Below are 25,319 nucleotides of genomic sequence, written 5' to 3' on the forward strand. Positions count from 1 at the left end.
GAGTCGATCGTTGTCGGCATAGAGTTTCCCAATGTTGTCGATGCGGTGGGTGGGCAAATATATCCACCATGGTTGCACCAGAATTATTAAATGATTCAGGCTTCGTCCAGAGACAACAGGAATAAAAAAGGAATGAAGAATAAAAAGCTACAGGAAAATATGGTTCATATCAGTCACAAAATGTTAATGCACTGATATGTGTGTTCTGCCGTTCTGTGTAAACTTTAGAAACATGCTTTTTCAAACTTTCAAAGCTATAATACAAGAATGTAATTCATGAGAAACCTTCTCACTTTTTTTGTGGGATAGGTGAACTCGCAGAAACGTAAAAACAATGGCCGGCGTTTGGTTTTAACCTCCTTGGATTTACCTCAGTTCACTTCTTGAGTTCTTTTGGAGAAACTATGCGCACGTCAGTGCTCGAGAGACTGTGTGCATAATTGCTCAGAGGCACCGAAAGCACGTACCACGGACGCTCGATCAAATGCATCTTGTGCGTTTTGATCAAGCTGCTGTCCCCTGTACACCTGTACTACCAGCACCGGTACTGTGTTAGCTCAGGCCTCAGCAGCCGATCAGCGTTGTCATCGCTCCATCTGGCAACATGGTCAGACATTGGTCAGACAACCGCCAACCAATCAGAACCAACAACCAGAACCTGACGTATGTACGCCCGCGCGCCAGCCCTTTCTAAAATGGCGCCACTCTCGCAGTTTTGACAGTATCTTGAACGAAAGCCTTTTTTCCGCGCAAGTACACTAGCGTGTCGGTTCTGCTGTGCTGTCCATGTGTTTAGTGTCAACGTAGTTGGCATAGTGTGCTCGCATCAAGTGGCAAGTGTACTAAGCTCTATCCTTCTATCTGAGCCTGCTGCGCGGTGTTTGTATTCCTTGCTCGAATGTTCTTAAAAGAAGAAGAAAAAAAAAAGAAAACATTCGGAGGTTTTACTTGCCAAGACCAGGATATAATTATGTGGCACGCCGTAGTGGGGGAATCGGGATGAATTTTGACCATCTGAGGTTAATCTAATGTGCACCCAATGCACGGTGCACGGACGTTTTTGTATTTCGCCATCACAGAAATGCGGCCGCCACGGTCGGGATCCGATCCCGCGCCACTCAAATGTTCAATCTCATTTCTCTGTTCATAGTTTTTGCCACGCATTGTAACACCTTAACTGAGGAGAGTGCTGTTTTTGTGATTGATAGCGATAGCCTTAATGTTATCTCCGCCTGCGCGGTATTTCATCTTATAGTAGTTGTTTTCATTTGCCAATGTCGTTCTAGACGTTCCTGGTAAATGATTATGCTGGCCGTGGTGTTTTAGCACGTGTCATGGCCACGTGACAACCATTATTGGTATGATGGTGCTAGCAATAATCGGTTTCTTTTGTTGCTGTTCTTACTATGAAAACATTGCGGGGAAACCACCATTTATTTACGCACATATTCAAGAGGGCAAATACAAATTGGCAAAATAAAAAGGAATAAATTAGTTTAGTTATCCCTCTTATTGAGTTGAAAGCTTTTGAAAGTTCAATCAGATTATTAAGGCATTATTAAGCTTATATTGCTGCGTGCACAAGCGACTGCGTTTGATCTTGTCATGGAAGGAATGCTGATTTGGGTTACTGGATAGACATTGCAAGCACGGAGAAACGGTGCAAGGGTTGTACGAATGAAATTGACATACAAAATAGGGAGGAGAGCCCTAAAGCTGACTTGAGATTTGTGCAGCTGCTTGCACTGAGCTTGCAGGAATGCGGTTGAATATTGCAGATGAACCTCGTGGTCAAAATTAATGCAATAACCGCTGTTATGGCGTGCCTCACAATTGCATCGTGGTTTTGGCACGTAAGACCCCAAAGTTTGATTTGATGCTGGTGTGGCTCAGGGGGGAATTAACGGCTGCGAGTAAACATGTAAACAGTTGCTGGAGCATGTTGGATAGGTGTCTAAGCTGACAAAACACCTTAAAGCGTATTGAGCCTGATATGCAGGAGGAGGAGAACATTGTGAGGGTGTGTAAAGGTAACATCACGTTAAGCCGGTTTGCACTGATTGCTTTGTGAATTGTTTCATGAGCTCTCAACCCGACAGCAAGTGCAACAGCATGAAACTTATTCATGATCAGAATCACCGAGAAGAAAGAGAGCCGAGGGGCCCAATTTTTATTAATCATATCATAAGAAGCCAACAAACAAAGGAAGTAAAAGTGGATGAAAACACAACTGGCTGCAGGTGGGATACGAACCCATGTATTCGCATGATGCGTGCAGTGCTCTTACCAGTTGAGCTACCGCAGCGCCGTTTTCCCAGCCACTTTCTGGGGTATTTTAGGGTATTAAGTAGTAAAGAACAGGTTACAGAGGCTCCTTCGGCGTTTGTTCTGTGTGCATTCTTTCCGTGTCCTGTTCTAAAAAATGCGCTGTTATAACCATATTCCATCAAGTCAGCAACCAACTAGCCCATCGAAGTCTGTTAATCACGACCCGCCGTGGTTGCTCAGTGGCTATGGTGTTGGGCTGCTGAGCACGAGGTCGTGGGATCGAATCCTGGCCACGGCGGCAGCATTTCGATGGGGGGGAAATGCAAAAACACTCGTGTACTTAGATTTAGGTGTACGTTAAAGAACCCCAGGGGGAAAAAATTTCCGGAGTCCTCCACTACGGCATGCCTCATAATCAGAAAGTGGTTTTGGCACGTAAAACCCCATAATTTAATTTTCTAATTTCTGTTAATTGCTGTCCTTCTATAACTAGTGATCAAGTTAGAAATGCCTTACAAGACATGAAACAAGGAAAAGCGGTAGGAGAAGTTGGAATAACAGTCAATTTAATCGAAGATGGAGGAGACATGATGCTTGAAAAGCTTGCGGCCCTTTTTACGAAATGGCTTGTAACTTCAAGAGTCTCAGAGAACTGGAAGAATGCCAACATTATACTAATCCACAAAAGGCAGACGTCAAAGAATGGAAAAATTATAGGCCCATTAGCACACTTCCGGTATTATATAAAATATTCACCAATTTTCAGTAGAATAAGGGCAACACTTCAGTCAACCAAGAGAACAGGCTGGCTTCAGGAAGGGTACTGTACAATGGATCACATCCATGTAATCAGTCAGGTAATCGAGAACTATGCAGAGTGCAATTAAACTCTCTATATGGTTTTCATAGATTATGAGAAGGCATTTGATTCATTAGAGGTATCAGCAGTCATAGAGGCATTGTATAATCCAGGAGTACAGGAGGCATACGTGAATATCTTGGAATATATCTCCAAATATTCCACAGCTACTGTGATTCTCCACAAGAAAAATAGAAAGTTACCTATAAAGGAAGGGTTGAGGCAAGGAGACAATCTCTCCAATATTATTCACTGCATGTTCGGAAGAAGTATTCAAGCTATTAAACTAGAAAGGCTTAGGAGTGAGGGTCAACCGCAAATATCTCAGCGAACTTCGGTTAATTTGCAGATGACATTGTCCTGTTCAGCAGCACTGGGGATGAGTTACAGCAAATGATTGAGGACCCAAACATAGAGAGTGTAAGAGTGGGGTTGAAGATTATTATGCAGAAAAAGGCAATGATCAATAGCCTGCAAAGGAACAAATGTTTAGGCTTGGCAGCCAGCCTCTAGAGTCTGTGTAGAAATACGTTTACCTAGGTCATTTATTCACAGGGAATCATGATCATGAGAAGGAAACTTACAGAAAAATAAAAATGGGATGGAGCATATACGGCAGACATTGTCAGATGCTGACTGGAAGCTTACGGTTATCATTAAAAAGAAAGGTGTACAATCAGTGCATTTTACCGGTGCTAACATAAGGTGCAGAAACTTGGAGACTGATGAAGAAGCTCAAGAACAACTTAAAGACCGCGCAAGGAGTGATGGAACGAAGAATGTTAGGCATAACGTTAGGAGACAGGAAAAGAGCAGTGTGGATCGGAGAGCAAACTAGGATACCTGATATTCTAATTGACATCAAGAGAAAGAAATGGAGCTGGGCAGGTCATGTTGTGCGTAGGTAAGATAAACGGTGGATAATTAGGGTTACAGAATGAGTGCCAAGAGAAGGGAAACGCATTCGAGGACGGCAGAAGACTAGATGGGGTGATGAAATTAAGAAATTCGCAGGTGCTAGTTGGAATCAGTTGGTGCAGGACAGGGGTAATTGGAGGTCATAGGGAGAGGCCTTTGTCCTGCAGTGGACATAAAATAGGCCAGTGACGATGATGATATGTTTTACTACTAGAATTAACCCTTAGAGTGTTAGCCAGTGCCACTGCTCACAAACCTTGGTGGCGGATGTGGAACATCCTTTCTTCAACAGGCCTCATGAGTGCATGATCTTTTTGGGTGCCAGCGACTGGTCAATAAACCCATACATGCTACCTGAAGGCATTAATGTTGCACGATTCGAGACCCTCATAATATGAATGAGAAGAAAGGGAACCAAGGGACCCGATTTTTATTAATCGTATCATAAGAAGCCAACAAACAATGAGACTAAGGATAACATAGGGGAAATTACTTGTACTTAATAACTTAATTAAAGAAATGATAAATTAATGCAAATGAAAGTGGATGAAAAAACAACTGGCCACAGGTGGGATACTAACCCACGTCATCTCATTATGCGTGCAGTGTTCTGTGAGTTGTTTTTCCATCCACTTTCATTTGCAGTCATTTATCATTTCTTTAATTCAGTTATTAAGTACAAGTAATTTCCCCTATGTTGTCCTTAGTCTCATTGTTTGTTGGCTTCTTATGATACGATTAATAAAAATTGGGCCCCTCAGTTCCCTTTCTTCTCGTTCACATATGCGAGCACGCACGCACACACACACACACGCACACACACACATGATCATGTCTAGGTTTTTTGAGGGAATTTTTAGAAATCACCTGTGGCAGATAGCATAATTCTAGTCCTTGAGCTGTATTATTCGAAGAGGTGGACATTATTAATACGAGAAATTGAAACACATATCCAGGTATTTAACTAGAATGCACTAAATAACTTCCTAATTAGGTACAATATGGCACATATTGCAGTTTTCACATTGTAGCCAGTAAGTTTGCAAGACGGATCCACTTGAATTTAGTCTACAGGGGGGGTATTCTGTAAGAGTCTGCCTAGAGGACTGTCCATTTCTGCCACTGCTGATTGGATGCAGCTGTATGAGAGAGGAGGAGCTGAGTGGCCCCAGCCAATCAGCAGTGGCCGAAATGGACGTTCCACTAGGTGAACTCCTAGAGAACACCTCCCCAGGATGATACCAGTTTTGAGATCATCATCCTTAGCCTTTATTTATGTCCACTGCAGGCCGAAGGCTTCTTCCAGCGATTTCCAATTACCCCTGTCTGGGGCTTGCTGATTCCAACTTGCAGTTGCAAATTTCCAAATTGCATCACCCCACCTAATTTTCTGCTGTACTCGACTGCACTTCCCTTCCCCTGGCACCCATCTTTTAACACTAATGGTCCCTCGGCTATCTACCCCATAGGTGCCGACTACGGGGGGCTCTGGGGCACAAGCCCCCTTGGGAGTTTTCTGGAGGGGGCAGAGCATACCCCCCCCCCCCCCCCCTGCTACCTAAAGTGTCATTGGCATAGTTTTGTCACCCACATCATCTGAGGTTTCTTTGGAGTTACCTCGACCTTTTCGCCTAAAATTTTATTGTAGCTGATAGCTTACCACTTCATTGTTGGCATGGACGTGCACAGCTTTTAATTCATGCTTTCGCATTATTTCTGCAAATCCTGACAATAGGAGGACAGGCACATTAGAAGCATCAGCGGCGGCTGCCTCTTCTATATCTTTTTCCACTGTAAACACCATACACATATACAATATGTTTAAATATATGAACAGGATAAAGTTTATTTTTGAAAGGGAAGGAGGTAGCCAATTAACAATTATATCTAAGGGTATGGATAGCCTATCTCTAGAGAATGAATATGCTGCTGTATGTTCACCTCATTTCAAATTGCTTTGCATGCTTTTTTGACCCTGAAAAGAGCCTGTAAACTTCAGTGACCACTTCAGCAGAGTCTTTTGTCAACTGCGTGTGAAATCCATGTGAATTCAAGGGCTGTGAATCCAAGGGCTATTCAACCGAACTTGCTCTTATCGCCCTAACTGAACAATTAAAGATGGCAATCGACAAGGGCATGTATGCTGGATCAGTGTTCGTGGATCTAACTAAAGCATTTGATAAAATTAACCACCACATTTTATCCTTTAAACTCGAATCTATCGGAATAACAGGTCCTGCATTAACTTTGATACAAGATTACTTAAAAGATAGAACACAAAAAGTTAGAGTTAATGGTGGTCTTTCTAAATCAATGACAACAAACATGGGTGTACCTCAGGGATCCATACTTGGCCCACTCTTGTTTTTAATATATGTTAACGACCTGCCTAATTGCCTGCTTTCTTCTAACTTCATTCTTTATGCAGACGACACAACTATCATTAACTCTGACATTTGTGTATGGAGCCTAGTTTCTAAACTTAATACCGAATTAAATAACGTGTTAAATTGGTGCAATATTAACCAGCTCAATATAAGCTCGTCTAAAACTAAATTTGTTTTATTGACGTCCCACCAACGCTCATCCGCATTCATTCCTTCGCTCTACCTTGGTAATAATCTTATCCCGTGTAGTACTTCCTGTAACTACTTGGGTGTAGAACTTGATCCTAACCTTAAATTTCATCAACATGTAGTCAACGTTAGGCGGAGGGCAACATATGGAATAAGGACACCTTTAAAAACTCGGTGTGTGTTTAACCAGGAAACACTACTCTCTTTATACTACTCATTTATCCATTCACATATAAAATATTGCATTGCATGCTGGGGCAATACGTATCGTACCCACTTACAATCATTACAAGTACTGCAAAACCAGGCTGTTAGAATAATTACATTTAGCCCTAACCATTTCAATTCCAAATACTTATTACATAACTATAATATTCTTACTGTGGACGAGCTTATTAACTTTAGTCTTGGTACGTTTTTATATCGACAACTAAATAACGCTTACCGCAACAGTCTGATACCTCAGTCTTGACTAATGAATACTAATCTTACGTGATTTGCACTAAATAACTTTCGTCCGTTTCCTTCTGCAACACACTGCCTCCTAATATCAAGTCATGCAAATCATTTCAATTTAAACGACAACTAAAAGACCACATTTTATCATCTGCAACCACTTAGATGAGTATATTTTCCCCTCCAAATGTACATTTGGCTATACAACACAAATTAAAGTTCATTTGGTTAGGTCTCATTATCAATTTACTTTCAAAATGGTGTTATAGTTCTGTAATTAGTCGAATGGAATAATAATTATACTTTTTTACTAGCATGTCTGCTGCTGATTTGTTTAGTACTGCCAAACCTAAAACAATACTAAGTTAATTATCTTTTGAATATTTTACGCTATTTGTTGCAACTGTTGTTATTTATATCTTTGCTTATACGATGTACAGGAGGTCCCATTACAGTCTTTGACCTCGGGACCTCCTCCTGTATAATACTGCCTTGTACTATATCTTGTCTATTAATAATAAAACCTCATTCATTCATGATATGTGTCTTAGTATTGCTTCTCTTTTCAGTAAGCAATGCTAATGACTCATGAAAAAAAAAACGTAATAATTTACAACATTTATTAGGTAAGGAAATGTCACTTGCTGCCAAGGTCATAAATATATACAGGGTGTCCCGATTAACTATCATGCACCAAGATTAAAAAAAAAAAAAGAGCCGTGCATTACTCGAAAACGTAGTGCATATTGTTTCCAGTACAGTGGAGCAGCTTCCAGTAATTTTTTCTGAGATTTATTAGGTAACTAAATAATTATCTAACTCAGGACGTACTGTCCTAATTGTTGCAGTGTCAATGAGGCATTTGTATGCTCAACCAAGAGACATCTAACTGTGGTGTTTTATAGTGACATACAAATTTCGTGCTAATTTTCCCGACTGATAAATAAACCTCGCGAACACGGAAAATACCATGTGACTGCACTCCTACCTGCATCATAAAGCAGCGCCCTCGAACAGGCTCCCTCCCAGTTAGCTGGAACGAAATAAAGCAAATAAAGAAAAATATCTTGATCGAGCTAGTTCCTTATCTGCCGCGCCCCGGCTGAAGTAACACGTCACATTTGGTGTTAGTTGGAAACAAGCTGTGATAGCTGTTGTCTTAGCGTAGATAAAGTGCAGGGATAGTACTTTTTTTTTATTTTTGCCACAGAACCTATCACCACAAAAGCAATTGACAGTTGACAATGTCACAATGTCACAATTGACAATGTCAGTGAAAAGGTTTAAAGGTGGTTTTTGTTTCGTCCCAGTCGCCATGTCCCTCTAATGAGCAGAAAGTAAACATGGGCCTTGCCTTGGGAGCTGGAAATGGCAACATGAGGAAGGTCGCAAATATATATCAGTTATGGAAGTGTGATGGTAGACCAAACGCAACAACTATCATCAGAAATTATGAAAACCTGAGAGAAACTTGCAGCTTCAAGAAATAGCGGCAAAGACTCCATCTTTGAGTCCTAGCCTATGCATGCATGTTCTAGCATTTATGGCTGCATACCCTCATGCTATCATGCGGGACCCAGCTAAGTTTGCATAATACACACTATTAAAGTGACTCCAATCCATACTGGGTAAGCGTAATCGGCACCAGTACCAGTGGTCATTAAATGTGTGGCACAGAATTTACGCTGGTGCTATAATTAGTCTCATGTTCTTCGATCACACACTGACTCGATAGCATTACGTTCACGAAATCCTTCAAGAAGTGGTGGATGAATTTTACAGCAAAGTCCCGCTGTCACATCTTCCACTTATGTGGTATCAGAAAGGTGGGGCACCAGCACACAGCAGCAGCCGAGCACGAAACTGGCTGGATGTGACATTTCATGCGCAACAAATTGGAAGGCACTGGCCTATAAATTGGCCGGCTAGGTCACCTGACCTCTCTCCACTCTATTTCTTTCTTTGGGGTTGCATGAAAGATCATGCTTACATTATTGAGATAGATGTCTGATTAGCTGAAGGCAAGGGTAATGAATCTCTGCCATAGAATTCCAGTGTTGGTCATCAAGCAAGCCACTGAAGATGCGATAAAGTGGACTCAGTACTGTGTAGCTTCAGAAGGAGACCTACTCAAAGACGTCCTCTAGGCAGCAAGTGGTTAACAATCTGGCCGGTAAAGAAAGGATGACCAAAGTGCGTCTTGGCTAACGTCTACAGTTCACCCAGAGACCAAAAAGCCGACTTCTCACTGTTACTGAACCACATATCCACCCTACTCGGTGCGACATGATAGGCTATTTCTCCTCGGAGACTTCAGCGCCTGGCATTCAGAGTGGGGATACATGAGAGACACGGCGAAGGACTGGAACCTTCTCAGGACGACACATACATTCTAACTCTTGCTTATCATGCTGCCAGGCGTCCCTCCCAGGGTAGGCAACAGTGTGAATTGTGATAATACACCTGATCTAACTTTTGGCAGTGACGACAGAGGAGTTGCTTGGAGCAGCCTGGAAGAGATGCTAGGAGCAGCCTGGAAGAGATGCTAGGCAGTGACCATATTATAAATATAACCTGCGACACGGCAAAAGAACGGCAATCCCTGGTTACGACCAAACTCACTGATTGAAAAAATTACAGAGAGAAACAGTAGACAGCCCATTCAACACCAACCTATACAGGAGAATGGAGCACTTTTCTTAAAAAAATATACCATGCCACCACCAAAGATCAGACCATGCCGGAAACGTTGGCAGTGGACAACCACCTGGCACACCTCTGGGAGACCTGCAGAAGTCTATCAAAGCGCTGGAAGTGACAAAGACACAACTGTAAAAAACTCCGACGCCAGATGGACCAACTGGCAGAAGAAGCCAACACCTACGCCAGAGCTAGAGCTAGATAGCAACAATTGGCGATGTTTTTGCGACTCCCTACAAGACACCCTGAGCACCAAGAAAACCTGGGCTATCCTCCGTTGCATGCTGGATTCATCCATGAGGAAACTCGTTGGAGAATACCCAGGAATGGAAGAAGAGCTCCTCCAACTACTAAAGGACACTTACACTAGAGAAGCACAGACCCCATCACCTAGCTCCAGAAACTATCGCAGCCAAGGTAACGGAGATGTGGACGTGGACGCCCCTATCAGCTTCACAGAACTCTACGCCGCCACTCAAACATTTAAGAACACAGCACCTGGTCCTAATCGAATTACCAATGCGATGCTGAAAAACCTGAGTGACTCGGCCATCCAACAGCTAACCGATTTCTTTAATGACATGGTATGGGAACCCCATGGCCAACTACCCTTAGAATGGAAAACGGCAAACGTTATTAGAATACCAAAGCTGGGGAAACCACGCGAACTAGGCCAACTACGACCCATCTTGCTCACCAACTGTCTGGGCAAGCTTTTCGAATGAGTCGTCTTCACCAGACTCGAGAGACACATAAAGTGAAACGACCTGTTTTCGGCCACAATGTTTGGCTTCAGGAGAGGGGCATCGGTCCAAGACCCGTTCCTACTGCTGAAAGACAAAGTCCTGAACACCCCATCAGGAAGTCCAGACAGGGTCTTGCTCACACTCGACATTTAAAAAAACATTTTACACCATCTCACACTCCACGATTCTTGAGAGGCTCAAGGACGTAAGATGTGGTGATAGAATATATTGCTACGAGCAAGACTTGTTGAACAACAGCACTGCCCATATTGGGATAGGTACGACATGCTCACTCCCATATGACCTGCCGCGATGAGGCACTCCTCAAGGCTCTATACTATCACCGCTCCCATTCAACATTGGCCTACGCAAACTGGCACTACAACTGGAGGAGCACCAATATCTTGGATGTGATATATATGCTGATGACATCACATCATGGGCCACTCGAGGCTTGTACGGCGACTGGCAAGGCATTCTCCAAAGAACCATTGACATGGTCCATACCTTCACAGAACAAGCAGGCATGAAATGTGCCCCAACCAAGTCGGCATACCTACACATTAGATCCAAGAATACACAAGCGAAAAGGGGCCCTGTAACGTAAAACTATTCCAATATGTTTTTATTCCAATCTCCTGATGTCAGATTTGTGTAACCGCCGGCACAAGCATCTGGCGGTGACTCACAGGGTTGTCTGAACGGACCAGTCAAACGCTCTCCTCGTTTATAAAAGGTCACTTTTGTTTGCTTTAAAAACGAATAACATTGCCTACAGTGAGCGGCTTCTCTTCTATAACTGGCTGACAAGATGCGAGGAGCACTCTCAAGTGGAGAGGGATTTGATGGGGCTGAGCCAGTGCACGGAAAATCGATAACCGGATGAAGAGCCTGGTGCAGGCATGTGTGATTGATCTGCTTTCCCTTACTTGGCTTGAGGTGGCTGGTCTGAAATTGCGGCAGCATGCAGCAGAAGATTAAGAATGCCACTAAAACGGAACCTCAGCAAAGAAGAATCAGGGCGAGGTCATAAATGTGCTGAAAGTGCTCGAAAATGTTACATGGCCATGCAAAAAGTTTTATTGTACAAAACCCAAGCTCTCCGGCAGGTGCGATTAGCCAGTGCCTGAGCGATCGGCAGCAGCCATCTTTTATTCATTTCGGTACGGAGCAGCCTGCAGTTGTTCAGAAGGAAATTCAGTTTTGTTTGGCATATTAATGCATCTTTAACACGTACACCCGACTTCGACGCAGTGAGTTTTTGCGGTTTTGTGACGTCGCGTGACAGGCAGGTGCAGTGGGTGCAGCCTGAAAATTTTTTACCAATAGCCGAGGGCTAATGGCGAAAAGGCGTCGAACCAGAAATAACTATTTTTCTTTTGTTCCGTCCAATCATGCATAATCAGTGTGTACGTGTCATATCAGATGGAAAGCTATCGTGGTTTTCGTGACGTCGCGTGACTGACAGGTGAAGTGGGGGTGGTTCAAAAAAGTTTTTGACCAATCGCGGAGGGCTTATTGCAGAATTGGAATAGAAAATTTTGGAATAGCTTTACATTATAGCACCCCTGAGCACCGACCCTACAACTCTTTCTCAATGGGGAACTCGTAAAGAGGACAGCAAACCTGCGGGTTCTCGTGACGCACATGTAAGAGACAGGCAGTGTCTCCATCACGCTCTCCAAACTTGAACGCATGGTAAGCAGTATCACCAGACTTATTAACAGAACCGCGCACAGCAAAGAGGGAATGACGGAGGTGGACACCTTGCGATTGGTGCAAACCTTCGTGATTAGCTGTGCCACTTACGCACTGCCCTTTCAAGCCACATGCTGCAGCGAGACTGACCAGGTGGACAAATTGATTCGAATCACCTGTAAGACGGTGCTTGGCCTTCCGGCAAGCACTAGCATGAAGCCCCTCCGGGAGCTACGGCTGACTAACACATATGAAGAGCTCACCGCTGCCGCGTTAAGGCGCTCTTGCTGGGCGCCTTAACGCTTCAACAAATATCAACCAACTTGCCCAACAACAAGTTATAATGGTATTAAGGCCACTGTAGGAAACTACTTAGTAAAATAACATAAGTTTTTATCTCCACCATCACTGTGTTGGGCTGAAGACATATGGGCAGTGTGTGACAGTTTGTGTTGTGAGGTGGGCTTTGCACAGCAGCAAAAGAGCACAGGATTACTTGGCTTGCCAAGCCTATCACGGCAAGTCTATTTGCTCGTTCTTGTTGGAATAAAAGATTTGTATCGTCAGGGTTAGGAAACTGGTCATAATTACTGTGATAGCTTATCAGTGGTTGGGTGCTAGAGTTACTTGATTTGATGGTGAGGGCAGGGATAGAAGTACTGTGCCAATTGTGCCATCTTGCGCGATACCTTGAGCTGGGCCAACCTGTGCCAAAACACAAATTTCAGTTTGACTCTAAATTTTGCAGGATGTGAGCTTTCAGTGGTACCCATACAGCCTTGTGTTGGCTAGCATTTAGCCCTAGTAGCCAAGCTAAATTCATCATTTGGTGTCCGAGATATTGGTCGCTGTTTTACATTGGCTTTATGTGGCAGCCCTAATAATTGAGCTGGTGCGAAATATTGGCTGATGATGTGGATTGGAAAGCTAGTGAACATTTTATTTCCTTTATTAGTTTCGTAAATATCAGAGTTCCCTTGTTTTTGTTCTCACCAAGTTATGTGGAATACTGGCAAACATGCCATGACCAAGGAGGTAACTCTGCGCCCTATAGATTGTGTCAATCTCAACGCAAACCTTGTCCAATATGAGCACTTGGAATGAGTAGCCACGCTCTTTTCTCAACGTGTCAGCAGCTTTTGGTGTGCATCTTCGGTCTTATCAAACCCTTCTGATATCCCTGGCACGGTGACATGTCGTCACACTGATTTTTCCTTTAAATTTCTTGTTTTTTGTGTGTCGGAAGAAAGGACCACACAAAGACATAAGTTACTTTAAATGCTGTTATCGGTCATTTCTTAAATGTCCTTCCCAACCTTTGCATTGATACCTTATCTAATAACTAAATTGAATAATGTTAGCTAATTAATCTTAAATATTAGTTGCCTGTGCTCAGTGGAAAAAAAAAAGCTCTTGCATTAACAAAAGCCTATCAGCAAACAATGGGAGCTGTTCACGTAAAGCCCTTGGTAATCCTTTTCTTGCCTTTATTTAGTTGTCACATCCAGCATGTAAGTTAGTTTCTGTTATATGCATATGAATATCCTTTGTCAGGTTATGGTAATTTTGACTTTAATGAACTTTCCTGCAACTTGCAGGCTTTTGCAGAACCGATTTGCTGGAACCTAACAGTGCTGCGCAAAGTCAAATAAGGAACACATTTTCTCGATTAGCCAGCATTTCACTCATGTTGAGCTTTGCCTAGCGTGTTCCTAAATGAGTATCTTCTGCTCCATAACTGACAATTCCTGCTGTAAGCCTGCTCAAAGTGCCCAATTTGCTGCTTCCAGAGCTGCTTCAAAGCTCTTTGCCATTTCTTTGCCACTTCTTTGCCCTGTGAGGATGACAATGGTGGTAGGGGAACTAAGGTGCTCAACGCTTAAGGCGATTTTTACATCTGGTGCCATCTGGCAGGAAGCAGTGCTGGAGGTCCAAGGCCAACTATATTCGTGTACAGTGCAGGTTGCTATATCAGTAAAGCCTCAGAACTGAGAACTGCCCTGAGAGTGCTCTCACAATGGCTCACACCAGCCATGGTGACACTACCTGAGGCCTGCGTGAGCCGCCTTGAGGGCATGCCTGGAGTAGTTCTCAGTGGTCCTATTCAGGTTAGGAAAAAAATTTTTTCAGCGCAGCTCGTAGGCACTTGTTCCTGCATTGAGCGTTGGCACAACCGAGCGAATGAGCACAGCGAAGGATGAAAGAGCGAACGTGGGGCGCATCGGAGGAGGCAGGTGCAGTGGAGAAGGAGGGTATGGTGAAAGCATGTGAAGAAAAGCGTAGTGCTGCGCGAGACGTGTTTTGCAGCAATGATCGCAAGAGATAGCACCAGATTAGCACACGTCACCTGTTCACCGATGATGCCATCGATAAGGCATGCAGCGAGTGTGTCCACCAGTACCATATATGGAAACAAAGCATTGCATTGCATGAGTAGAGGTCTGTTGGCAGCAGCTGCTGTGAATTGTGCCCATGCGTCATTCACACACTGCCTCTCGTGATCTCCCGAATAAGGAGGCAGTCACACCACACTTCTCTTCATTTGCAACGTGCCACATGAGGAGAATGTCTGCACCAGCCAATATATCGCGAAGTGAAAACAAGTCTAGAGCTGCACTCAGATTTTGTATTAGGGAGTATCATGACCATCGGCATATTTTTTCTCTACAGTATTACTCATATTTAAGACATTGTAATGCCAACTACTTGTTTGTTTGAGAGTTAAAGGAGCACTGACAATATTTTCGACTCTTTCTTTTTTTCATTAACAGAAGGGCTTAGAGCTCTAAACCCTACAAGAAATATTGGCAAGCCTTGAAGTGCCCGTAATAATTCAATATAAGAACTTTTCTACAGCCAGTTTTCGTTTCATTACCCAGGAGATTACCGGGTCGTGATCTCATGATGGGGATAGTAGTCATGTGGGAGTAGGACATGGCGGAATTTTGACACTCGCTCTGTCCCGCTCGGTTGCCTCCTATGCTACTACTCATGACGGCTGATGTAGCAGCATAGCAGATGATCGAGCGAGCCGGAGAGAGTGTCAAAAGGTTGCAATAGCCTGGTCCCACGTGACCACCTTCTGCACCATGACGTCACAACACAGTAGAAACAGAACTGAAACTGGCTGTCAGAAAGCTGTTCATCATTATCATCATGATCATCAGCTTATTTTATGTCCACTGCAGGACGAAGGTCTCTCCCTGTGATCTCCAATTACCCCTGTCCTGTCCTAACCAATGCCTGCGAACTTCTTAATGTCACCACCCCACCTAGTCTTCTGCCGTCCTCAACAACATTTCCTTTCTCTTGGCATCCATTCCGTAACCTTAATGGTCCACCGGTTGTCTAACCTACGCATTACATGACCTGCCCAGCTCCATTTCTTTCTCTTTATGTCAATTAGAATATCGGCTATCCCTGTTTGCTCTCTGATCCCACACCAGTTTTTTCCTGTCTCGTAATGTTATGCCTAACATTCATCGTTCATCGTTCCAACATTCATCGTTCCATCGCTCTTTGCACGGTCCTTAACTTGGTTTTGAGCCTCTTTGTCAGTCTCCAAGTTTCTGCCCCATATGTCAGCACCAGTAGAATGCATTGATTGTACACCTTTCTTTTTAATGATGGTAAGCTTCCAGTCAGGATCTGACAGTGTCTGCCGAATGTGCCCCAAGATTTTTATTCTTCTGAAATTTTCTTCTCATGATCAGGGTCCCGTGTGAGTAATTGAGCTAGGTAAACATACTCCTTCGCCGACTCTAGAGGCTGACTGGTGATCCTGAACGCTTGTTCCCTTGCCCTGTTATTCATCATTATCTTTGTCTTCTGCATGTTAATTTTAAACCCTGCTCTTATACTTTCTCTATTAAGGTCCTGAATCATTTGTTGTAACTCATCGCCAGTGCTACTGAACAGGACAATGTCATCTGGAAATCGAAGGTTGCTGCGATATTTGCTGTTGATCCTTACTGCTAAGCCTTCCCAGTTTAATAGCTTGAATACTTCTTCCAAGGGCACAGTGAATAGCATTGGAGAGATTGTGTCACCTTGTCTGACCCTTTTCTTTATAAGTCTCTTCCTACTTTACTTGCTGAGAATTAAGGTAGCTGTGGAATCTCTGTAGATACTTTCCAAGATATTTACCTAAGCGTCCTGTACTCCTTGCTTACGTAATGCCTCTGTGACTGCTGGTATCTTGACTGAATCAAATGCCTTTTCATAATCTATGAACACCATATAGAGAGGCTGATTATACTCTGTGTATTTCTCGGATTATACTCTGCAGATCTCAATTACAATTGATGATATGGATGTGATTCATTGTAGAGTATCCCTTCCTGAAACCTGCCTGTTCTCTTGGTTGACTAAAATCCAGTGTTGTCCTTATTCTATTGGAGATTATCTTGGTGAATATTTTATATAATATTGGAAGTAAGCTAATGGGCCTATAATTTTTCAATTCTTTAACGTCTCCTTTTTGTGAATTAGTATAATGGTGGCATTCTTCCAGTTCTCTGGGACCCTTGAAGTCGATAGACAGTTTATATAAAGGGCCGCTAGTTGTTCAAGCATTATGTCTCTACCATCTTTGATTAAATAGACTGGTAGTTCATCTTCTCCTGCCGTTTTTTCCCGTTTCAGCTGTTATATCAAATGAGTCGGAGATATCATGTCAATAAGACTTTATAGGACAAAAAGGAAGACATATACTAGATCTATTTAAAATAGTATTTAAAATTCGAGGACACCTAAACACCCCTATGAATTGTGAATTTGAAAGCATTAATGTCCAATTGGTGCTCCTTTGAGTTAGAAACTCCTCGTGGGCAAGCGAGCAGGTTGAGAAGCTTGGTGCCTTTTGCTTTTGCCTTACTGAGGTGCAGTTAGAACCTAGGTGAGAGGTTGCATGTACTAGGAAAGCGTGGATAACACACGCTTCCGAGAGAGAGAGCGATGGTGACACAGCGTCATGGCGATGCCCTCTACCCCCATGCAACACCTGGTGCACTTCCGCAGCAGCAGTTGTTCCCTTTTGCCTGCACTGCTCCATCAAGGCATGCTCATGCTGTGGAATCGCAGCCAATGGGAATTTACTTGCTGTTTCGCTGTTACAGACAACAGATGCTTGCTTTTTCGCTCAGTGAGCCATTTGATGCTTTTGCATCAATAAAATATCTGCTATCCAACCCTCTTTTGTGTCAGGTTCATGGGAATATCACAAATTTTAATGTTCACAGGTTGGCACGTATAATATTTTAGTGTGCCATGCCCTGTGGTTCTTGAGAAGATATGCCTTCAAAGGAGTTCGTAAAATAGAGCGAGTTGTGGGCCCTATCTCCTTTTCTTAAACACTAATTTGAGATTCCAGATTGGCTGCCGGTGTGCTACACCTTTACCTCATCTTGGTTCAAATAATGCTTTACGGAGGCAGTAAAAGCATTCTCACTCATAGTGCTCATTGACCATTGCGATCAGGGCTGGTTGGGGTCAAGCATCTAGGGCCATCTTAAAGCAAGGATTGTGATTGCCCACTTTTGGTCTCGTGTGATTACGCACTCTTTCTGGTAATGTAGATGGGTTGCTTCTCAAGAAAATTATGGAGGGAAGAAAGAAACATAATTCGCATGCAACTGTTGTGTTGTTTTACCCTGGAGTAGCTAAGGCAAGTGTATGAGATAACATGGGCTTTGTAAACGGAGGGAGAGAATTTATTTAGGAAACATACAGATTGATCTGAGGTAATAGCCTTTAACCTGCTACTTTGCTCAAAGGAGAGGGGGAGGGGTACTGAAGCTTCTAAGTGTATTGACGTCCTGCAGCCATCTCTATTTTGTGGGATGAAACCTATTAGCTTTTTGTGTTTTGTTGTTTTTATGCAGTTTAGTCTAGCATGAAGTTACAGAAGCTCACCCAAATTTGATTCATTGTTACCAGAACAATGTCTGTGCCATCTAAGTTGTACATGATATTAGGAATAATTTTTGCTAAGCTTACTAGGTCCCAGGACGCTCATGTGCATCTTTACTACAAATGCTTGCTGCAATTGTAACGATACTTTCAAGCACCTCTTGTTATATCAAGTGATTGGCTAGCTAGGTTATTGTGTTACTGTGTATGAGGATTTTTATTCAACTCTGTCATGCTTATGTTTCATGCACTAGAAAGGCACAGAAGCACACAGCTGCCTTTTAAAGGAGATCCAGACACTTAAGCAAGTTCGGAGCCTTATTCCAGCATCATGTTGTGCAGCATAATATGCAGTGGTTTCTTTGACTCAATGCACTTTCACGTTAAGCCAGTAAATAAAGCTTATAGTGTGTTTTCTTTTTTTTTTCCCTACAGCAGCACTTGCAACATGGAAGCAGCTGCAGCGGATGTAGACGTGGAGAAAGAAGCTGCCATTGCATCTAGGCCTGAGAATCCTTTTCACTTTAAAGCTGGGAAAGAGATTGAAGAGGAAAAGCAGAATAAAAATAGAAATTTGGACTGTAATGTTGCCATTCCATCAAGGCTTGAGAATCCTTCTCACATTAATGCTAGCAAAGAGACCAAAGAGGAAAGGCAGAATGAAAATAACTTGGACTGTGAAGGTAAAGTTTGGCCAAAGTTAGAAGCTGATGGCAACCATGCATCAAGGCCATGCGACAATAGCATCATCAGTTCGCCTAGTTCAGAGGCATGTTGTGGTGGTACTGCTGAAGACAGCTGTGGGATCAGAGAAAGGCCTGGGGGCCCTTCTAGCATGCAAACTAATGAAGATACAGCAAAACAGTTCAATAAGAAGGAAGTAAAAGTTGAAGATGAAGACTTTAAATGTTTAGTTCAGCCAAATGCAGAAGGAAATGGTAACTATGCTTCTACACCATGTGACAACATTCTGGATTCAACTTGCTCTGAGCTGAGTTGTCCTGTTCAAGTTAGCTATGTGACTTCGAAAGAGCCCCAGTACTGTTCTGACAATAAAACTAGCCAAAAAGTACAACAGTCAGAGGAACAGAAGAATGAAGATGAGGATGTTAAAGGAGAAGTTTGGCCCAAGGCAGAAGAAGACTGTAGGCTTGCATGCAAGTCTTCTGACAGTAATGCTGCAGATTCTACCTGTTGCGAGCCAAGTTGCAGTGGTGGTATGAAAGGCAACTATGGGACTTTAACAGAGCCTGAGAATGTTTCTGACAATAAAATAAAAAATACTGCAGAACAGTCAGCAGAAGAAAATAGTGCAAGTGAGGATGGTTATTGCATTTGCAAAGTTCTGCCAAAGCTGGGTAAAGATGACAGCCTTGCACCTAAACTATGCAGCATTAATCTTATGGAATCAACTTGTCCTGAGACAAGCTGTAGCAGTGCCACTGATGAGATGACTGTTTGCCCAGACAATCCGCATGGCTCTTCCTCATTTGGACCTAGAGAAAATAAAGCAGGAAAACAAGATGAAAGTGACAGTGAAGGACATGGCTCTTCCTTCATTGAATCTAGAAAAAATCAAGCAGGAAAAGAGGGGCCAAATGATAGTGAAGGACATGGTGCTTCCTCCATTGAACCTAGAAAAAATGAATCAGGAAAAGAAGAGGAAAATGATAATGAAGGACATGGCCCTTCCTCCATTGAACCTAGCAAAAACGAAGCAGAAAAAAAAGAGGAAAAGGACAGCGAAGGATATCACTCTTCCTCTAGTGAATCTAGAAAAAGTGAAGCAGGAAACGAGGGAAATGATAGCAAGGGACATCGCTCTTCCTCCAATGAATCAAGAAGAAATAAAGCTGGAAAGGAGGAAAATGATAAGGAAGCACAGGGCCCTTCCTCCATTGAAATTAGCAAAAATGAAGCAGGGGAAGAAGAGGAAAAGGAGAGTGAAAGATGTTACTCTTCCTCCAGTGAATCTAGAAAAAATGAAGCAGGAAACGAAGAGGAAAATGATAGTAAAGAACATCACTCTTCATCCAATGAATCAAGAAAAAATAAAACTGGCAAAGAAGAAAATGATAGTGAAGGACATAGCTCTTTCTTCATTGAACCTAAAAAGAACGAAGCAGGAAAGGAAAAGGAAAATGATAGTGATCGACATGGCTCTTCTTCCATTGAACCTAGGAAACACAAAGGTGGAAAAGAAGATAATGATAGTGAAAGTGAACATGGGGATCACAAAGACAAACGTCAGGCATCGGTGGAAAAACCTGCTAGCAATTCATCTGAGCTACGTGACAGCCAAACATGCTTCAAAGCATCAAGTAGTTTTGAACCATGTGGTCATGGTGTAGATGACTATGTGCCTTCAAAGGAGTCTGAGAACTCTTCTTTCACTGAAACAAATAAAGAAGTAACAGAACAAGAAGAGCAAAGTGAAGATGAAGAGGACCAAGGAGGGAAATGTCATCCTAATGTGTCAAAGTTTCTTCATCGCTTCATAAAAATTGGCAGGTACACACCAGCATCTACTTCGAAGGCTGGTGACTTCCGCATGAAAGAGTCCGACGCCGTGCTTGAAGCTCCTTCGTTGGTGACGCCCTTACTCGTAAAAGAACCAGACTACTTTTTGACAGAAAACAAGAACTGCGAGGGAGAGCAACAACAGAAAAGAGTGTTGCCTTTGGGTAAAGTGGGCAGCTCCACTGATGACTTCTTTGGAAGCACAGTTGGTGAATTCTTCATTGGTATTGGCTTGTGCAGAGCACGAGAAGTGTACAACCGAGAGCAATTAAGGCTAAAGAAACATGAGATAAAGAAAGCAGGTGACTGTCCACAAGAGATGATCGATGACTGTCGAAGGCTGGCTGAAGTGTACCAAAAATCTAGAATTGCAAATGCTCCTTACAATCTCAAAGTTAGGTCATGCAGGTTATGCGATTTTAAGACTGAATCAAGCCTTGTTCTAGAAGGCCACCTACTGACACCACACTTGACACCACGACGGGAGCTTCAGTGCAGCTTTTGCGGCTTTACAACTCGGGATAGGCAAGCCTTTGTATTCCATGTGGAAGCTATGCACAACCGACAGGCAACTGTAGAGCCCCCACTGCTCCTTCATCAGTGCCCTTTTTGTACTTTTGAGACCAATCTGAAAACGAAGGCTGCATCCCATGTCAGTCGTTGTGAAAAACTTTTCAGTATTGCTGCCAACCAGCATCTCTCTTATGACTTAGAGCCTCCAGGAGTCACAGCTAAGCCCATTACATTAGATGATGTCAGGAGTTATGAAAAAACATTGTCGACATTAGGCTGCGGTGCTAAAGGTCCACAGAAGGGCTTTTGTGCTACACGTAGTCAAAGGGGAGCTCCTGCGCTGTTAGCACCTCGGGGAAGAGTGCCACTGCCACCCAAAATACCAAGATCAGCTCCCACGCTGAACCGTAATCATGGACAAGCACATTCTAGGCTAGCCCTGATGCAGCCAGATTATTTATCGAACCAAGTGTTCCAGCTTGTAGGGAATGGTTCAGAACTTATCCCACTGCACAACAGAAGCGCCAGGCAGACTCTGGCTCTTGGTCAGGCACCCTTCAACATGCCGAATCTGCATACTCGTGCCCCAGCTCCTGTGCAAGCCCAGCAGCAGACACAACCACAAGCACCCAAGTCCGTGGAGGCCACTGGCCCAAGCATCCCATTTGTCGTTTGTGAGATCTGTGATGGCTACGTCAAAGACTTGGGGCACCTGCGCTTGCATATGCACCGGATACACCACATGGTGATCCATCGTGCCACGCTGTCCTGTCGCCCGCCACTCAACTGTCAGAAGTGTGAGAGGCGTTTTTTCACTGACCAGGGGCTGGAACGCCATTTGCTAGGCTCTCATGGCATGATCACACCCAACATGCAGTCCTTGGCAAAACGTAGTAAGGATGCCGGCCGTTGTCCAATATGTGGCCGCATTTATGCTGCCAAGCTGGTTTTTCACATGAGTGAGGTAAGAAGTTTGCTATTTGCCACCTATGAGGATGCTTTACCTTTGTAGTTCCTTTCTATATACACTGGAAAAGAAAAACATGTTTTATTAGGTATCCACAGAAGTATTTTTAATGACGTCTGCTCATTTAGAGGCTAACTGCAGCGAAATATTGAACTACTTAAAAAGCCTATTTTAATATGGTGTAGACCTAAAGGAACCTCCATGCAAAACTTCCTATTTGAAATACAAGCAGAAACATGATGAACAGCTGAAAAATAACCAGTTTTGGCACCGAAGCTCAAATAAGCATCATCACCTCTCGCCGGAAGTGACGCTTGACCTAAAATGTGCGACTCCTCGGCATGCCTTCAAGATAAAGTGGCGCAGTAGTATGCTGAAAAATCTTGGAAGCGTCTTGCTGGGTCTTAACTCGTAGTGACAAGGACCAGGTGCTTATGTTGTCTGCTTAGGTGCTGTGTAAAATGCATAATTAAAAACATATATATACAATTACAAGCCTTGTGGCTTTGCCAAAATTGCTTCAGTGGTATATGTGCAATTTTATGCAATGTGAAATTTCGTCGTAGTTGCCCTTTAAAGGGTATTAACATGTGCTGAGTAAAGCAGGTTCTCATGTAGGCCTTGAAATCTTTTACAAAAATTTGCAAGAAGTCATGCTAGTAAGATTATATTGGTGTTTAAATCTAGCTCAGTGTTTTAACTTATTCTGCGCCAAGGACAAAGATTTCCTTTCATATAGTGAGTGTCACAGATCAAGTGGCAGTCATTTTATCATTTTTGTCTGAATGCATTTGTTCGTTGCATCACGAAGTTGATCTTTATAAGGTATTTGTGAATGAGCAACCACATCACGGCTGTTTCAGAAGCTAGGTTTGCATTGCCATTATTGCCAATCTTTCTAAAAATATTGTAGCCCTAACCTTTCGTATTTTTGTTATAACCTGTAACAGTTGTTTGCATTGACTCAGTATTGTAAACCTGCACTAAATGTATTGCATTTTGGTTTTTCTGCAGGTGCATAAAATGGCATTAAAGTTGGCCACCCTGTCCTACAAATGCACTGTCTGTGCTGCAGCATTTGGCCTCTATGAGCATTTTGAAAACCATGTACGCAAAGTACATGCTAAAACCACAAACAAGTCATCTGCAGCAGCCCCAAAGGATCTCCCTGTAAAGAGGGCATTCTCGGCTCAAGCCTCTACTCCCACAATGGCTCAGCACAGTTCCTCAAAGCGACAATGCTTGGCTGCAGCCTCTACTCCCACAACATGCCAGCCCAATTCTGCGAAGCGGCTATTCTCGGCTCTAACTTCTAGTCCTGCAGTTTCTGACACCAATTCTGCAAAGCGGCCATTCTTGGCTTCAACCTCTAGTCCTGCAAGTGCAAATGCCAATTCTGTAAAACGGCCATTTTTGGCTACAACCTCTACTTCTGCAACTGCCAATCCTAATTCTGCTAAGCAGCCATTCTTGGCTGCAGCCTCTACTCCTGGAAGTGCTGATCTCAATTCTGTAAAGCGGCCATTGTTAGCTGCAGGCCCTGCTTTTGTGAGTGGCGATTCAAATTCTGCAAAGCAGCAATTTTCGGGTGAACCGTCTACTTCTGCGGTGGCTAAGAAACTAGCCATTCCAGCAACTGGTGTGCCTAGCTCTGAGATGAAGCGAATTGCCTCTTTGCCTACAAAGCAGCCTCTCTCGGCTCTGGCCACTGCAGCTACAGCAGTCACTAAGGCGACAAGTTTTCCAACTGTTGTATCAAATTCTAAGCTGAAAGAAAGCTCAAGCATGTTGGCAAACCCTGTCTGTAAGCCTACAGTCCCTGAAATAAAAGTGGAGGAGGCAGTTCATATGAAACCAGCCCCCTCTGTTCCACTGGAGATAGGTGTCCCTGCGCTTGGTTGGTGTGTTGCTTGTAAGAAGGGTGTGGAGGACTTGGCTGAACATCTGAAGGACAAACACATGCGGCAGTGTCGTGTTCGTGTGTGCCATATTGAGAAGTGTGACCGGTGCCTGTCATTATTTACTGGCCTGATAGTGGTGACCACATCAGACGTCGAGGATGAGGACAGTTCAGAGGAGGACGAGGAGGATTATGATAGTGAAAATGACGATGCTGCAGGTATGGAAACAGTGGACCTGGATGGAAGAGGCTCACTGCCCAAAGAGTAGCTCGGCCAGGCTGTGTGTTGAGGAAGGACCTTGTCCAAGAACATAGTAGTACATCTTGCAGTTCTTGCACAGTTCTTGAACCCTCACTGTTGAAGCAGTTCCCAGACTGTTTTGTTTTTACTGTATCTCTAGGGCTTTCACATAGTGTTGAGGCATGCACATCGGGTACTACAAACTGAATGTTCTTGCCTACCAAGATATTCTTTGGAAAAGATTAGAAGTTTAGTAAATATCCATACCTGATGAGTCATATTGTTACCCAGACTATTATGTAAAAATGCATCCATACTTGGTCAGTCAAGTGGCAGATGAAAGTTTGCAATCAAATCAAATGAGCATCATTAGCAAGTGAATAATGCATACATTACAGCAGTAATAAAGGAGAAGGATAGAGGCACATCCACTTAGCGTATTGGACCCTAAGAGTGTTCTGGAAAGCTTTAGAACTTTACGGAGATCAGTATCAGAAGCTCTGACTTAGAAGCCTATAAAGAATAATTCGTCTGCTTACCTTGTAAGGGAACGTGGAAGAGCCAGGTTGAGTTTTTCTGTTGCACATATTGCCTTGAATCATTTGCTAATGTCCTGTTGCTGTGTTCACAAGCTTTGATTGATGTCATCCTTTGGTAAAGTAGAAAGGATTGCTGTTGGATAAATTTTAGGCTGCCACGCCTACCCTCTGTTGAACAATGTGTAGTGAGTGGCAGCAGAGCATTCATCCACTTTGCTTGCTGCAGCGCACATTGTCCAATTTCTCTGTGATGTGCTTGTTAATACGACTCAACTTGCAATTTAGCATTTTCAATACTGTTGTTTGTGTTATTTAAAAATTCTAATGTGTTAGTACTTTGTACTTTTATCAATTATGTGGCGTAGTGGAGGAGGCTTCCAACTCCACCTTCATAGTTTTCTTCCATCCCATCTATAGTTTGTCATGTGAACACACGGATGTGAACTATGCAACTTATCATGTTCTCACTCTGCTTAATAAAATAAGCAGCAAGTACTGCCAGAAAATA

General features: G+C 43.2%; 1 protein-coding gene across 4 annotated transcripts; it reads left to right on the forward strand.

Annotated features, from left to right (window-relative positions):
• The first annotated feature begins 589 nt into the window (after nucleotides 1-589).
• LOC142571529 (uncharacterized) lies at nucleotides 590-25,319 on the forward strand. Of its 4 annotated transcripts, none has more exons than XM_075679957.1 (3): nucleotides 590-663; nucleotides 18,567-22,128; nucleotides 23,146-25,319. In XM_075679957.1, exons 1-3 carry the CDS (start codon nucleotides 605-607, stop codon nucleotides 24,298-24,300), a joined length of 4,776 nt encoding a protein of 1,591 aa, XP_075536072.1. In that variant the 5' UTR covers nucleotides 590-604; the 3' UTR covers nucleotides 24,301-25,319. The 4 variants fall into 4 exon arrangements, with proteins under 4 accessions (XP_075536072.1, XP_075536074.1, XP_075536073.1 ...); XM_075679959.1 differs by lacking the exon at nucleotides 590-663 and adding an exon at nucleotides 671-839; XM_075679958.1 differs by lacking the exon at nucleotides 590-663 and adding an exon at nucleotides 671-833.

The sequence above is a fragment of the Dermacentor variabilis genome, chromosome 2 (assembly GCF_050947875.1).
Source record: "Dermacentor variabilis isolate Ectoservices chromosome 2, ASM5094787v1, whole genome shotgun sequence".
Taxonomy (NCBI): domain Eukaryota; kingdom Metazoa; phylum Arthropoda; class Arachnida; order Ixodida; family Ixodidae; genus Dermacentor; species Dermacentor variabilis.

Coding starts and splice junctions, on each gene's coding strand:
- LOC142571529 (XM_075679957.1), top strand. CDS start 605: ATGGTCAGACATTGGTCAGACAACCGCCAACCAATCAGAACCAACAAC. Junction 664..18,566: donor ACCAACAACCAGAACCTGAC/GTATGTACGCCC, acceptor TTTTCCCTACAG/CAGCACTTGCAACATGGAAG. Junction 22,129..23,145: donor TGGTTTTTCACATGAGTGAG/GTAAGAAGTTTG, acceptor GTTTTTCTGCAG/GTGCATAAAATGGCATTAAA.